The 17,837-nt window shown below is 42.3% G+C and overlaps 1 protein-coding gene across 2 annotated transcripts in view; it reads right to left on the bottom strand.

The window, feature by feature from the left end:
• Positions 1-17,837, bottom strand: part of LOC126248330 (cytosolic purine 5'-nucleotidase) — a 432,318-nt gene that overhangs the window by 372,916 nt on the left and 41,565 nt on the right. The window contains exon 1 of one of the 2 annotated variants that reach the window (XM_049949227.1): positions 14,505-14,721. The exons of the other annotated variant lie outside the window; for it this stretch is intronic. Coding sequence (XP_049805184.1) covers positions 14,505-14,677 — 173 coding nt within the window. The 5' untranslated portion in view covers positions 14,678-14,721. Of the gene's footprint in view, positions 1-14,504; positions 14,722-17,837 lie in introns of those variants that run through there. 2 annotated transcript variants of the gene reach the window in all.

Here is a 17,837-nt window from a genome sequence, read left to right on the forward strand (position 1 = left end):
TTCCTAAACTGTTCGAGATATCGATACGACATTTTCGCAAGTGATAGCATGGAAAGAGGAGATCATTTTACTCTATGGTTAACATATGGAACTTTTTGTTCTACGGCAATATAGCAGAAACTATAGTTTTTATTTTCTTTTTTCAATCTAACATGTGGTGTTTTTAAGGTCTTAGTCGATTACTGAAAATAGAATTTGCTAGTATGAAAGTAACCGTGAAATTTTTATCTTACAACAAACCGACACAATGAGGTTTTCCATAAGCTACTGACCAGTCGCCTATTGCATATTAATAAGACTGTTTCACGATTCTGTCGCAATAGGTATTGCAAGATAAGTTTGCAGAATTTATACAATATATTAACAAAAAAAGAAAAAGAAAAAGGAAAATTAAACCTGGCAAAAAGAGAAATGTAGCCGTTCCTTCTACATGATGATGTTTCTTAAAATGAAAAATAGTTAACAATTCAGACAAAAATAAGTCACCAATTCTGTTGCTATTTTGGCGTAATCCTGTAACCCACCGTACAGGGTTTACATAAAGTTCGGGAACACTTTCTATTATTTATTGCGCAAGAACTAAACACTGTACACCCTGCATTGTTAATAGTGAACGACATCTGTTTTGACCTTAATGTGTAGTATCAAGCGGTTCATAAAGAACGACTATCAAGTTTTTTGTGATATTGTTATCCACAGATACACAGGCACCTAATTTGTTATTTCTAACAGAACAATACTGCATTTTTGCTGCAGAGTAAAACTGAACCAATAAAACTCTTCCATCACTCTGAAGCTGTGAACACACTTACTACTTCTAAAACTTCGCCGCTTAAGAACTGGCGTTCACTCGGTGCAATACCAACCTGAGAAAATGAGGATATAACGAGAGCGATTACATGACTATGGTGCAATAGACAATCATCAACATCTAATGATACGCCCACAAACACAGGAAAAGCTTGCACAGTGGCAGATCTTATCAAAGCAAATGACAACGCTGGCTACTGGAAATATACAGAATAGTTGGTGACCCGGACAAGTCACGTAAGTATCGAACCACGCTGCATACTTCCAGTTTTGTAGTGTCCATCATCTGTGTTGTCTGGCCCACTGAAGACAGAAAGTTTTATGTGGCGTGTGAGCAGCGGCCTTTTGCGAGATATTCGACTCCAAATGTCGACTGAATGTAGTTTCCTTCACTCGGAAACTGGTTGAGATGGACCAGCATTCACTGGAAGCAATAGTCCTCGTTGGGTTTGAGATTTTCAGTGATAAGGAGTGACACTCGTCTCCGTCAATGTCGGTTAGGATCCTTTTACAATCACTGTTCTTACGGCGTATTACATGCCTGTAAATAACACAACATTTCTTACATTCATATTGGACAAACCACGTTGACTCACCAACAGCTCGGGCACTTACATTTTCGGTGTGGTCAAGAGCGGGTCCAGAGACGGTAGCGCTTTTCCGACATTCTGCAACGTCTCGGCCCACCTTACTACAATGATTCCGTAGAAATGACTCGCACGTACGCGCCACTTCACTGCCGTGACATGTCAGCAGTGGAACGTCACAAAACTGCTTGATAAGTGGGGATTGGATTTTCATGCAGTAATAAACCGTTAAATATGTATGCACTTGGCAACAAAAAATCTAAAATATGCACACAAAACACGCACGTAAACTGTTCGCGTAAAAGAGTATAAAAACTGAACTGACATTGGTTTAGTACAAAAAGGATTACGAAAATGCCTGTGAATGACTCACAAAGAAACGTTTATAAAACAGGCAAGAAAACTAGTATTTTATATTAATTTACGGAAAGCTTATATGCTCACAATTTGTTTTCCACTTCCCTTCCGTTACAGTTCACAATCACTACATGTTTCAGATGTTCCAAAGTAAGCCTACCTTACAGGAGCTTAAGAGTGCATTACAAACGCGGCTAGCTAAGCTGTTGGCGACGTGTTGCTTAGAAGTTCGGTGTGGTTACCGGTTACAATTTCTTCAATTTCACAAATTTGTCCGTATCGTGGATTTTTGACAATATGCTCTGAACTTTGTCCTTCACTCTTTCACCAACGCTTCCAGGGACAGAATGAAGTTTAAAGACTGTGGTTTTGTACACACTTAATAAATCACAAAGAGTGGAATTGCGAGCCTCCATAGAAACAATTGCCGTCAGAATATGAGAAAAATGAGCAGATATATAAGCAACACTCGGCCCTATTTCTGGAGTGTTCAAAACATCTTGATCAGCTTCAATTGAGGCTGCACTTTTAGGATCAGATGTAGATACGACGCTCTTAACAGTTTCCAAATGTTCGATGTAGTAAATCACTGCAGATAACCATGTGGCCCAGCCCAAACAGCAACACACGCTCGTACTGAATGCCATTTGGCCATAGTATATTCATGGAATCGATAAAAACTGGAGAAAATGCGGAGCTATTTGTCATTTGAAACTGCTCTCTTGCAAGTAGATACGGCGTAGACCGTACACGTTTATTAAAAGACCCATTAACAACATCTGAAACGAACCATCCGTCATAGTCTTGTGTTTCGTCGATTGACACCTAGCTAAAGTTATTTTGAAACTGAGTCCTTATTTTTTTATGTTTTGGTTGTAGCACTGCTGTACCTAATTTTACGTACATAGGATTCGTCTTGCACTTTACACACTGTATACTTCTCAATGAAATTTCTCAGAACAGGATTAGTCAATTTCCAGAGCGGAATATCTGCCGAAAAAAAGGCTTCGAACAAATCAAAATAAAACTGCGAAACGGTGCTGTTCGAGCATTCACCTAAGAACATCTGAACGGGAGCACTTTTCGTGTCTTTGTGTTTACTGGTGTCCGCATGCTGAACGACTTGGAAACATTTACAAAATTGTTAAGGCTTTCGTGGCCACTTGTTGACAAACTGCCTATTGGCTTCTGTCTCGGGTTCTTCGGAACCCGAGACAGAAGCCAATAGGCAGTTTGGAAACATTTCTTACTAACAATTGTTTTTTCACATGCTCGGCAATAAAATATTTTGCTTTCTGTCGTTTCATCTCCCCTTCGAACACCCGCTCATACCATTGCAATTTAAACTATTTACCTGTTTTCACTTTTGGCATCGCACTTCATTGTGAAGAACTTTAAAACAGACCGCCAAACCACTAGCCAGTAGTCACCACTCACCAAAGATATGAACCGATTATCTGTAGACAGCACAGGGAATCAACTGCAGATATGTAACTGAGGTAGGCTTCGAAAACGAGTCAGCCGTCACTTCAGTGCAGGATAAATTTAAATTTTATGAATATCATGAAATGAAACATTTAAAAAATCGTACACAAATTAAATAATAATGCTAAAACTATTGCTCGGTGTTACATTGAAAGCAGCTCCAAAAGACACAGTTCCGACTTGTCACTTAATACCTTATTGGTGCAACTCTGCAGGGAGAACGGGGAAGTCCCGCAGCCAAGGCCACGTACTACGTGAGCAAGCGCGAAGGTAACTCATAGCAGCGAATCGGGAAGAAAGGAAAATCATAAAAAGATACATAAAAATAAATATTAGCAACAACCGAGCATGTGAACACACAATTTAAAATGTCCGTCTTTTTTAAACATTAGCATTTTAATTAAAAGATAGGCAAAAAATTAACTACAATTAAAGATTTTCGAAAATACAGGCAAAACATGCATTTATATGCACTATAAAAGCATGCCTATAATGTAAGAAAAGAAGTTACTCGAACATACTATCAAAAAAGCGTACTTCTCGAATAACAGAAAAAAAATTATATCCGCATGAAAATCCGGACTCTTATGATAACACTTCCAGATTATTTACAGTGATCCAAAGAGCGAGATAAGTTTAGTCTTAACTAGTTATGTTGCCGTCGGGTGGTTGGGGGAAGGAGACCAGACAGCGAGGTCATCGGTCTCATCGGATTAGGGAAGGGCGGGGACGGAAGTCGGCCGTGCCCTTTGAAAGGAACCATCCCGGCATTTGCCTGGAGCGATTTAAGGAAATCACGGAAAACCTAAATCAGGATGGCCGGACGCGGGATTGAACCGTCGTCCTCCCGAATGCGAGTCCAGTGTCTAACCACTGCGCCACCTCGCTCGGTATTATGTTGCCGTTCATGACATAAAAGCATCTGTACTAAATCCTCGCTTTCCTTGTGATGTGTGCAACTGGACTTCAGTGAGTATTCTCACTGTGGGAAAAATCGTCACAAATTGCGCAGTTACGTTTTAAGCCAGGCCTACACGTAACGTTTTGTCATCAGTCTTGTATGACCACGCAAAACTGAAAAAGACACACAAATCGCGCAGCTATACTATTCAAACTGTTTTCAGTCGTTCCGAAGTAGTCGTGGAACAAGAAAAACGATGTGACGACGCTTGCGCAATGTGCTCTTAAACTGAAGAAGAAAACAAAGTCTACACGTCGTTCACGAAGGTCCCGCGATTGTTTATTGAACAGAGGGACATTCTCCCATGTGAATTTTCTCCGTGTACTGCGGCACTAACCAGGACATTGGAGCAATTATTTACGTATGGACACAGAAGCGTACTGTTAACGTTTGTAGCCCCAGAAATTGAAAAAGAAGCCAGTGTCACAGGACGGCTTTCAGCCCCCACGAGAGACTCACCGCAGATTTTTAGCGGCTGGCAGGAGTTACAAGGACCTTTAATTGCCTAATTTTGTATGAGGGACGCAATAAATAACGGTTGGTGACCATGAAAATTAAGTGATTTTCGTTACTTAACTTCTTTTCGGAATTTTCTGTGTCTGACCATGATCTTCGACATTCAAGAAGGAAAGTAAATCAAAGAACCACAGCGATAGTTTATAAATTCTTAGTTCCGGGTTCAGATGTCATGGACGATTTTATTTTCGTACATTGTTTGCTGTAAAATGATCAAAATGAGTTGATCTTTTTGGTGACTAACTGGTTAGTTGCTCCACGGTACACTTCTTTGTACTCTTTAACCAAATGGTGTATGCTTAGTTTTCCTTGTCTAGGTTGCTGCAATCCTTAGAGTATACTTACCAGAGGCAAGGAAAACTGTGGTACAGCTCTATGAACTCCGTGAAAAATTCATGAGTTCAATGTAGCCAATCTACCATTTTCTTTTGCCACTACACACACTAAAATGAGAGTTGGAACCTCTAGCATCACCGAGAGTAGATTAGCAGCAGAGCTAAATTTGAACGATAAGACTGACGAGCGACTACATACAGACACTTGTCGGTATTTTTGCATGTACTAAAACCTAGACACCATCGGTCTTTTGCGACTGCGTCAAACAAAATTCAGTACACGCAAGAATGACAAACTTCCATCCTCATGTAACGTTTTATTTGACAAATCTGGCATGATCATGCAAGACTGACAAGCAAAGAGTTACGTGTGGACCAGGCTTTAAGATGTCTTACCTTTTCAATCTACCGGCAACCGAAAAATGCTCAAGAATTTGTCGAACGCTGATTTATTTCCGAAATCTCCTCATGACGTTCTCAGTAATACTGCAGGCTGGAGTTTTGCTATACAATTCTGTTAACTGTGACTGTCAAGTTTCCTTCTAAAACAGCACTTTGCAGAGGACGGGGAATGACTTTCCAAACTCCCTTGAGGCAGAATAATAATTTCTTGATATTGTTTTGAAACTCTACCTTATGCAAACACTACTTATTTATTTTTATTCGCCCAGACATGTCTTAACACCTTTGTGTTATCTTCTGTGGGTCAAATTATGTTTCTGTGAAGTATAATATAACGTTTATAACAATTTATCTATTGGAGGCCTAAAAATTTTAACAAGTTTATTGTGTATGGTTTGTTTCGATTACTCACCTGAAAATTACTTTGTTCGTAAAACTACGATAGTATATATGGGTTTTTGTGCACTTTTTGTCGTTTTTGACAGCATGTCATCAGCAAAACAGTCGTGAAGAAAATTCTTTGTGTTTCTGATGTACTGTTTCGTGGATAGTTGTTATATATGTTACTGTACATTCCGTCCAGTTGCGTATCTCTTTTACTGCTTTGGGTTCACTGTTTTCACACTGCCATTTAAAAAATTTCACTCGCAACTTTACTTCGCACTTATTTTCCACAAAACGTGATTTGAGAAGACACTTCTGTCTCATTACTCTTTGAGAGGTGCTACATTGTCGTCGCTGCTCACTTACTCATTGTTTGCCTCATGTTTAATGTAGCGCTAATTTTGAGTGTTTTGTGACTCACAGATGATGGCACATGGGTTTCGAAACAAGTTTGGGCGAACAAAAAGAAATAAGTGGTGTTTGGATAAGGCAGATTTTCAAAACAACCCAATTTTAAACCGATAACACGAAAAAAAAAATCAAGAGGCTCTTCAAACCTTAGTGTTAGTAATTACTGTTAAACATGATAGCTTCCGCTTGCGGCCGTTAAATTTTTTTTTGTTCATCGCAATTGCAATTTCGAGTACTGCCCATCTCCAGTCAGAAATTTCAAATGAAAATATGCACACAGGCAAAACTACAGCAGCTAATGAGTAAGAACGGTTTGTAAGTCATAGAGTACACGAATAATTAGCAAACCGTGATGCAGGCGATCAGGAAAGGACGCGAATGTCAACGGATGATCTTGTTCAGCGAGTGGGTCAGCCGATTCGAGAAAATCGTCTACGAAGAGCAATTCGGGACAAGGGAAGAGGAATTTTTTTCTCGGCTGCACACTGCAACCGTAACAGACACTCCTTGCAGCGCTTTCGGTGAGAAGTGTTTGGTCACCGCCGGCCGGGGTGGCTGAGCAGTTCTAGGCGCTACAGTCTGGAACCGAGCCACCGCTACGGTCGTAGGTTCGAATCCTGCCTCGAGCATGGATGTGTGTGATGTCCTTAGGTTAGTTAGGTTTAAGTAATCTAAGTTCTAGGGGACTGATGACCTCAGAAGTTAAATCCCATAGTGCTCAGAACCATTTTTTGTTTTGTCACCCACCATAAAGCCCGGATTTAGCTGCCTCTGAATATCATATCTTTGCTGAGATGAACCGCTGGCTATGAGAACAGCATATTGGCACAGACAACAAGATGCAGACCACCGTAGCGGATATTGGAAAGTTGGTACAACGCTACGACTAATTTGTAAGTCAGACTACCGACTATGTAGAGAAATAGCAGGAAGTTGTAAGTTGTAGCTAAGTGCCGCAAATAAAACATTTTTGATTTTCACTGTGGTTTCCATTTCGCGATCGAACGGACATTGGGGAAAACGACAAAACAAGAAAAAAATTGACTCTAACTAGCAACAAGTGTACCCAGACCCGCTTGTCGTGCGGTATTTAAACTATTTCGCCGTTCGCCGCTATGCTGCTTGCAACTTAAAATATCGGATGGCCCTGGACTCTAAAAGCTTCCAGCCGCGGTGTACCTTCCGTTCACGATGTTCTTTTTCGTGTTGAAAGTCAACGTAAAAGGCACTAAAAATGCGAACAAGAACATATTTGCACGTAGGACTGTCTTTAGCTACTTGTCTGATACCAAAATAATGTGTCCAAATATCATAAAAGTTGCACTCTCTCAGATGAGTAACTATTATAAATATCTTATGTTAGTAATAATATGACTGGAGATTAGTAAGCACAGTTTTTCAATAGTTTCGACATGTGTATTTAAAGGACGCTTACTTCGTTTCCTCTAGCTCTGCGGTGAAGAAGATAAACGTATGGAGTTTCCTCTAACCTCCCACTTGCACGAAACTAATATGACCAGGGTTCCCTATCGCAAATTGATGCATTTGCCCTTCTCTGTCTTCCCAGACGTTTTGAACCATCATTGTGGAAACACCGAAAGCATCGACGGAAGTTGGCAATATAATAATAGTGTTTTCATTTGGCGAAGCTGTTTTCAGTGCTTTAGTTACTGCCCGTTTCGTTATTTTTATTTGCATCACATCTCATCATCAGCGACGAGTTTCGGATGAATTGTTGGCACACGGCAATTCAGCATACTACGTTGTTCTGCATTTTCATTTTTTTTTATCGTATTCAACACTGTAACTATTACGCGTAGCTGAAGTTAGTAAGTGATGGCCCGATACGTCCTACTTAGGCTACCCCTAGTGTTTCGATGGCTACACAGCAAGCGAGATGGCGCAGTGGTTAGCACATTGGACTCTCGTTCGGGAGGACGACGGTTCAAAACCGCATCCGACCATCCTGATTTAAGTATACCGTGATTTCCCTAAATCGCCTCAGGCAAATGCCGGGATGGTTCCTTTGAAAGGGCACAACAGATTTCCTTCCCCGACCTTCCTATCAGAGCTTGTGCTACGTCTCTAATGACCTCGTTGTCGACGGGAAGTTAAACACTAATTTCCTCCTCGATGGCTCCATAACGTTTACTTATGTTTTCACTGCAACTGTGATTTGCACTGTCGTGTTTCTAACTGCACTGGGAAGAATAACGTCGGGATCGGAGTATTCATAATGTCACAAGTCAAAGTGGACTCGTGATATCGCCATTACAAAGTAAACGTTACGCAAACGAACAGAAGAAAAAGGAATAAGATATTATGTCCCGTCGACGACAAGTTCATCAGAGATGGAGCACAATCTCGGACAAAACAAGGGACGGGAAAGAAATCGAAAGAGGCCTTATCAAAAGAACAGTCTCGCTATTCGCTTTAAATGATTTAGAGAAACAGCGGAGGATGTGGATGGTCGCAGCGGATTTGAATCCCGCTCTTCCCGAATGCGATTATAGTCAGCTAACTACAGCACTGTTACTAGAAAATGGTTTCAAGATAAGTCCTTTAAGTTTCAGAAAACATCGCTTTCGAACATCAGTGCACAGAAAGTTTCTTGGATGGGAAACAAGCTTTTTTTGGTAGCTATTTCGTCATCCCCTACATTCCAATCCTATCTGAGCGAGGAATCCCATCCTAATCGTTCCTTTATATTTTTCTCGTGGAATTATAAATTAGAAAAAAATGAACTCATGCAAGAAACTCGTTTATAATAGTAACTACTAAAAGCAGTTTCCACGGATTATCCGACATTGTGTGCCTTTAAATAAGTGCTTGTTCTCCTTTATCCACAAATGTCCCAATCAGCCATGAACTTTGCGACCTCATTATTACGAAGGACCAGCGTCAGAGAAAGAAGCACACAGCCAAGAGAAGATTTGAATAATGCAACACTTCCACCATATCTAATGCGTAACACGACAGTCCACCGAAACTACGTACGAATATATCTCCTTTCCAAGAAAGAAGGCAGAGAAATTGCGATATTGATAATCTGTCAACTTTCTAAACCTTTAAGGCACAGAACTAAAGCATTGCTGTAATGTTTCCAGTCATGGCAATGGGTGTAACGTTTCTGTAACATCAGTGCATTGCAGAGGCAAGTTGTGATCTACTTCTAGCGACTATGCTTTTTTAATGACATCAAAAGAATACAACAAATGTTTCAGATCGTTTCCTGGTCAACTTGTTCGTGCAACAAACACCAGTCCTACGGACAACTAGTGACTTAACACATTTAGGCTTTTAGTGATCAGCGCTGCCGGCCGCGGTGGTCTAGCGGTTCTAGGCGCTCAGTCCGGAACCGCGCGACTGCTACGGTCGCAGGTTCGAATCCTGCCTCGGGCATGGATGTGTGTGATGTCCTTAGGTTAGTTAGGTTTAAGTAGTTCTAAGTTCTAGGGGACTGATGACCACAGATGTTAAGTCCCATAGTGCTCAGAGCCATTTTTTTTTTTTTTTTTTATCAGCGCTGCTGGCTGCCAGTGCCGAGATCCTCGTACACCTCCGCTTGCTCTCTGAACACACGGTTTCACACATTCGCTAGGCTCTGACTTCGAACCTTCGCCATGAAATTCTTATCTTGGTTACTCATGTTCCCCTTAAATCGATACAAGCGCAAGTCGAATTGTCCACGTAACATAGCCACAGTTGGTTTCTCGTTCTGCTCTCGTCACGAGCCGAGAGCTCTACTTCTCAGCACGTAGAGACAAATATGTAAACAAGAAGTAAAAAAAAATCAAAAGCAGGCAAAATTGCCCTCTTTATGTGAACGGCGACAGCAACACGACGAACATATGAGCACATTCTTAATAGAGATACTGTGTTCGAATTAATACAGCTGCTAATTACTCAAACCGCTCACACGTTGATACCCTATTTCAACGGACTGTCCTTCTAACACTCTGAGTTCTTACTTAGCTTTTCTGTGATTTTCCTACACCAAGAAGAGAAAAAGTGTGTATGTGACAATTCAGTTCTACAGCTACTTGAAGAATATAAAAAGGATAACCCTCGCTATAAATCAAAGAAAATAACCACGGAATATTCACTCATAGAGAGTGAATACCGGGTGGTTATAAGTACAGAGCATCTACTCGCGGAAGCCCTGTATGGGCTGTAGTTATCGTATGACAACGAAGCTTTATAGATGCGCTAATGTGCTGAAGCGGAATCGATTTAAAATCGAAATCAATTTGTTCTAATTTTGGTCACCAGGTGCAAATCTGGCGCTGTACACTGTATGACGGTACAACATTCACGCTGTCTTTTGTCAAACCATAACGTGAGTGAACAGTATGGCTATAGAGAAGAGAGATGTTCACTGTTAGTGAAAGTGTTTTATGTGAACAGAAGCAATTACAGTGGTGCATTGAAAGAGTATCGCCGACTGATAGCTCTGAGGAGAATTCCGAAGTCATTAAATGGTTTAAAGAAAATGATGAAATTCGAAAACACGGGTGAGTTTGGTGTGACACTGGAAGAGGAAGGCCTCCTATTCCAGTGGAAGTTATCGACGAAGTTGCTGTTGCTGTAACTGACCAGCCAGCACGTGCCCCGTGTATTGGTATAGTCCGATCCACGAACGATGGCGGTTCGCGTATGTCGAGGTACGAAGGGGAATGCCATTGTTGACGATTCCAAGCGACACTTGCGGTACGCGCATGCGCGTGATTTCCGCTCGAAGAAAGCGTATTCCTGCAAATTAGGTATCTCGCTTGCTTACACAGAATTTATCATTTACCACCACCATTAGCGATGACAACTCGCAATAAATGAAACAGAAACTTACTAAACAACTCACTACATCACATCTAATGCTCGCACTAGCTTCGACATTCAGAGCAGAGCGCTCAGAACACTGCTGAACGCTCATTAGCTATAGGATTATGCGTGGCATAGGTGCTCGGAACAACCCTAAAAGCGACCGCCATCGTTCGTGACTCCAACTATAGTGCTGGTGCAGGTCACGAGAATTGTCCATCCAATGGTCAACAGTACGGAAAGTTTTGCACTCTATATTACATTGGTACCCGTACAAAATCCAGACGGCGCAACGACTGACATCTCAAGATCTGTAGCAATGTTCTGAATTTTCTCGTCGTTTCTGGCAGGAATCGATGGTGATGACAAGTGGCTGGGCAATATTCTACGGAGCCACGGGGCACATTTTGCACTACAGGGTGCTGTGAATACACAGAACTGCTGAATCTGGGGTGGTGTTAAACCGCGTCTTACTCTCGAAGCGCCATTGCACTCGCCGTATGTGACAGTGCGGTGTGGATTAGAAAGCACGTTTCTCTCGGTTCGTTGTTTTTCGAAGACAGTATCCCAAAGGGCCTGTCAGGCGTATCGTGACGTCTGTACGTTATCAAGGCCTCCTTGTGCAGCATGTGATTCTTCCGTTGTATGGGTGCAACTGTGTGGAAATCACTGTTTTCATGCAAGATGGTTGATAATTAAATCACTTGCTTGATCTTTCTTGCCCACCGCCCGTAGTTCGTCCACTACATATGGAAACGTTTCTATATATCTATCTTACGTTCGCAGCGCCAGATTTGCACTTGGTGGCCAAAATTCGAACTACATTTTTTCAGCATAAACCGGCTCTGCGTTAACGGTTGCCAAGTTGCCATACTATAATTATAGCCCACATTGGACCTCCCTGAGTAGCTGCACTTAAATGATAAACATCCAGTACAACAAAGTATTTTCATGTTGATGTTGTTATTTGTGCAACCATCGCATACTGAAATAATTATATACACGTTCTTAAGCATGCTGCCACAGCTATTGACACCGAGCGAGGTGGCGCAGTGGTTAGCACACTGGACTCGCATTCGGGAGGACGACGGTTCAATCCCGTCTCCAGCCATCCTGATTTAGGTTTTCCGTGATTTCCCTAAATCGTTTCAGGCAAATGCCGGGATGGTTCCTTTGAAAGGGCACGGCCGATTTCCTTCCCAATTATTCCTTAACCCGAGCTTACGCTCCGTCTCTAATGACCTCGTTGTCGACGGGACGTTAAACTCTAACCACCACCACCACAGCTATTGACACATTAAGGTATACTTAAATCACCATCTCATCTGCTAATAAGAAAATGCTTTAATTTTCAGTTCCAGTTACGTTCATCAAACTCTACCATGTGACAAGCGCTGTGATCCTTAAGAAGTACTTAGACACATGTAACACGTCTTTCTGTTACTCGATGCAGAAACTGTTTTAATATGTTCCAAAGAATTCCACGACGACTCGGGCGCTTGAGCTATACTGAAGGTCGATGAGCACAACCGATAGTGAAAATAAAATATTTTCTTACTAGCAGGTGATGAGGTGATGTATATCTTAAAGTTTATGTAGTGGACAGAATTATATACTATTGACTTTCAGGAAGATCAAAACGTTCCTGAAAAACTGAAAGAAAACTTACTTAAAACAGAAAATATTTCTAGGAATGTTTTTTTAAACGGCTTATGAAGATGTGTATGTCCACGCTGACGCCGTTTGCCACGCGTTACATTGCTTGCCTCTCTTTGTAAATGGAAGATACTGCTCAGTAGAGATTACCTTTTCTTCTGGCGCCAGTTTCTCTACAATGTAGATGCTGTCCTCCGTTTCTTCCTGTCACTTGTTAAACATTTTTATCTCTGCACCCCTATTGGACCTGGCATGGGATTATATACTCCATATTTTCAAATCTTTGCCAACCGTAAACTTTCTCTTCCGGAGTTCTTTCCAGTGCCGAGTATGTTGTGGAACGTCTTCGCACATGCCCCAGAAATCTGGCAATTCATCTGGTAACGGTTTTCCTTAGATTTCTTTCCTCATCTATTCTTTGTGCTACATCTTCCTATATTTCTTGCTTTCACGGTTGATTTAATCTTTCAACAGTACAACTTGTCAAAAGCTCCTGGTTTCTTCTCTGGTTCTCGCGTGCTTCCAACTTTCACGTCCGTATATTACACCAGATGTACGGTTTTAGACGTATCTTCTTCAAATTCAACTAGAATATTTGCTACAAATTAAACTCTTTTATTGAAGAAATGTCTTTTTCTGTCCCCTAAACGATTCTGATTTTTCCTTTGGCTCCACCATCTTGCGAAATTTCTTTTTAGTCTGCTGTCTCTTTTCGTTTATATTCGGTCCCAATTCAGTGATAAGCAGGTACTCGAATCCGTCCACTAGCTGTTCTACATCTCCCTTACTTTCAGCTACGCTTCAGCTTCTTTTTGTATGGCTGAAAAAGGAGTCGATAGTGTCCGCACAAAAATGAGTGTATCTGCTGGTATGAATCTTGCGATGAGTTTTACAAACAGCTACGTATTTTACACTGTTCAAATATAATGTTCCCTTAAGCCGAAATAAATACTAACTGTCGAACTTTCCCTGATCGTGTAGCTTCCTAGTTCTGAATCGCTAGAAATCGATAGGAGTCTGAAGATTTCTGACCACTACTGTGTAGTGTACAGCTACTGCCAACGTTACAGATTTAACAAAAGCAATACTACTGTGCCGCATTGTACGCTAATAGATCGTGTCACGTTGTGGGCTTGTTTGTTTCAAAATGTGCGATGTAGCAACTGTAGGCCCGTTGCGGGAGCTACATACTACCCCTCGGTGAAGGTTTTTTAGAATACAGAATTAAGTGAGAAATCTAATTAAATGCGTTTCCGAATGCTGTTTTTTGAGAACTGATGTGGAATTTGCAGAAATAACCACAATTACTGAAAACGAATATGTCAATAAGGCACTATTACGAAATATTTAAGTGTTCGTTATTCTAGTGTGTTATTTTTAATTTTGAAGTGATCCCGATTACGAATAATATAGTGCACGGAGGCTGTGTGAGACGGAGGAGCTTGTTCCTTCCATGGCGATTTCAAATGGTGAGCGGCGCTTGCTTTCACCACTCTCTGCACCATACGCAGTAAGCGATCAGGAAAAGTTTGACAAACTAATTCCATCAAAACTTTAAAAACAGTAATCCTCCCTGCTCTAGTATTAATTACGAAGCATGGAGCGGCGTCTAGTGCAGTAAGAGATGGATCTGCCTTTCAGTTGAACACAAATCCTACTCTGTTTGGAATGAATACGCGACTCTGACGCTGATGAACTGCACTGTGCGCGCCAATGGTCTATTATTAACGCGTAAGTTCGATCGTTTGCGGCGCTTTGAAGCCCGCGGTTCTGACGACCCACCTGTGAGAGAGCTCACGAGCGTCGATCCAGGAGTGGTCGTTGGCGGCAACGCCCTGCGAGAAGCAGTCTAGGTCATTCTCGGAACGGTCATTCCGTGTGAGATGCGACGGCGGCACGTTCAGGCTGATGTCCAGCGGCGGGAGCGTCACCGACTTCCTGGTGGCCATCGGCATCTTGGCTGGCGGTCGGTACCAAACTGAGACCTCGGCCGCTGACCGCTCAGCTCTGCGGGAGGGCACACTATCGAGGTCCTGGCCGGCTTCCAGATGATACGGCACAAAGTGGCCGATAACCCCAGTGAGAAAAAACACGAAAAAAAGAAAAACGCTCGCTGCTTACACATAAAACATACTCGCTCGCGTCTGTCCACATGACAGCAGGATGGGCAGCACACACAGGACAGAGGACAGAGGACACACGTCTCCCTCTACAGTAAAGAGAAATGAGACACGGAGAGCGCTTCGCGGCTACGTGAGCGTCTCCAAGTCTCGCATAAATTTAGGTAGTGCATTCAGACCTGTGCACCAGGCGCTTCACGAGCAAGAATAGATTTACAACTAGAAGTGCACCAGCGGAAAAATGCACCTATCGGAGCACAAAAAATGCGAATATGTTCCAGTTTATTTAAAAGACTCTGCCTGAAAAGCGGGGTACCTGCTGCAACATACATCTTCATCAGGACCTCTAAAAATTTCCCCAAAAATTTGGCATGCGAAAATATTCGCGGTTTTTTTAACATACAACTCACTTCAAGCTCTTACAAGCCACTAATCCATCGCTGAATGTCACTCATACCCACCCACTCCCACCTGCCCATTCTCACTCATTCATTCAGCCGAACTCAGTGCCATTATCTCTTTGTGTCTTTCGTGGAAGAGTTAACATCATTCAATAGTACAACTTGTCAAAAGCTCCTGGTTTCTTCTCTGGTTCTCGCATGCTTCCAACTTCCACTTCCGTATAGTGTTGTGCACCAGATGTACTGTTTTAGAAGTATCTTCATCAAATTCAACTAGAACATTTGCTACAAACGAAACGTTTATTGAAGAAATGTATCTTCTTCTGTCCCAAAACGCTTCTGATTTTTCCTTTGGTTCGACCATCTGGCGCAATTTCTCCAGTGTAATTGCCACAGTCTCCTTCGTTCTGTCGTACTACCACAGTCTCCTCTTACTCTCATTGTCACTGTCTCGCACTTGTTCCCTCTCTTACTGTTAATATCTCATTCCTTCCTTCCTACTGTTGCTATCTCTTCTCGGTTTTACTCTCTCTTCCTCATTGTCATAGTCATCACTGGCTCTTACCCACTTCCACTTTCTATTTATTCTTCCTCCTCCCCCTAGCACTGTCTCCTTCACTCTTTTCCCAGCACTGTTCTGTCACTGTCAACTGTGTCCTACTCTTTCTCTCACACTCCCATTGTCTCCTTTGCTCTTTCTATAACACAACCATTGCAGACTATCTTTCAGTATTTATTACTTTTCCGTCTCTGCCACTACCACTGTCTTCTTTTCTCTCTCAGCATAAAAAAGTGAGAGTTGTTCGCATGCCAAAATTTTTGAGAAAAATTTTAAAGGTGCTGAGGAAGGTAGAATGAAACGGCTAATACCGCACTTTTTTAACATTAAAAGTGCTCAGGAAGGTAGAATGAAACAGCTAGTACCGCTCTATTCAGTCAGTCTTTTAAATAAATTCGCATTTTTTGTGTCGCCTTAGGAGCAATTTTCCGCTGGTTCTCTTCGTTTCCCTGCTGCAGCTGGAAATGTAACTCATGAAAAGAAATGTATTGGTGAGTTAAATCTTGAAAGTTTACTTGAGCGAAATTTAAATAACGCAAAACTAATTTACACCTCAGGCCGGATTTTACGTGCAAAAAAGATTTGAATGTGCTTCAATACTACAACATGGGGTTCTCAGATGATGACTTAACAGCTCATTTCTCCAGGCTACATCACTTTATACATTAAGTTTTCGCCTCACGTGGGATTATATGAGTGTATATTACGTGTACAATTACACTATGTGATCAAAAGTATCCGGAAACCTGGCTGAATATGACTTACAAGTTCATGGCGCGGCCCATCGGTAATGCTGGAATTTAATATGGTGACCGCCCACTCTTAGTTTTGATGACAGCTTCAATCAGGTGCTGGAAGGTATCTTGGTGAATGGCAACCCATTGTCCACGGAGTGCTGCACTGAGGAGAGGTATCGATGTCGGTCGGTGAGGCCTGGCACGAAGACAACGTTCCAAAACATCCCCAAGGTGTTCTATAGGATTCAGGTCAGGACTCTGTACACGCCAGTCCATTACAGGGATGTTATTGTCGTGTAACCACTCCGCCACATGCCATGCCTTATGAACAGGTGCTCGATCGTGCTGAAAGATGCTATCGCCATCCCCGAATTGCTATTCAACAGTGGGAAGCGAGAAGGTGCTTAAATCATCATTGTCGGTCTGTGCTGTGATAGTGCTACGCAAAACAAGGGGCGCAAGCCCCCTCCATGAGAAACACGACCATACCATAACACCACCGCCTCCGAATTTTACTGTTGGCACAACACACGCCGGCAGGTGACGTTCACCGTGCATTCGCCATGCCCACACCCTGCCACCGGATTGCCACATTGCGTACCGTGATTCGTCACTCCACACAACGTTTTCCCACAGTTCAATCGTCCAATGTTTGCGCTCCTTATACCTAGCGCGGCGTCGTTTGGCATTTACCGGCGTAATGTGTGGCTTGTCAGCAGCCGCTCGACCATGAAATCCAAGTTTTCTCATCTTCCACATAACTGTCGTAGCACTTTCAGTGGACCCTGATGCAATTTGGGATTCCTGTGTGATGGTCTGGATAGATGTCTGCATATTACACATTACTACCCTCTTCAACTGTCGGCGGTGTCTGTCAGTCAACAGACGGGGTCGGCCTGTACGCTTTTATGCTGTACGTCCCTTCACGTTTCCAATTCACTATCACATTGGAAACAGTGGACCAAGGAATGTTTAGGAATGTGGAAGTCTCGTGTACACAAGTATGACGCAAGTGACACCCAGTCGTCTGACCACTTTCGAAGTCCGTGAGTTCCGCGGAGCGCCCCTTTCTGGTCTCTCACGATGTCTAATGACTACTGAGGTCGCTAATATGGAGTACCTGGCAGCAGGTGGCAGCACAATGCACCTAGTATGAAAAACGTATGTTTTTCGGGGTGTCCGGATACTTTTGATCACACAGTGTAGGTAACTTTGATCATCTGTATTTCGGAAACGGATAAGGACATGAAGAAAATTTTCAAGATTGTTTGATATCGGTTCTTAGGAATATCGTAAAA

Source organism: Schistocerca nitens, chromosome 1 (genome assembly GCF_023898315.1).
Source record: "Schistocerca nitens isolate TAMUIC-IGC-003100 chromosome 1, iqSchNite1.1, whole genome shotgun sequence".
In the NCBI taxonomy this organism is placed as follows: Eukaryota; Metazoa; Arthropoda; class Insecta; order Orthoptera; family Acrididae; genus Schistocerca; species Schistocerca nitens.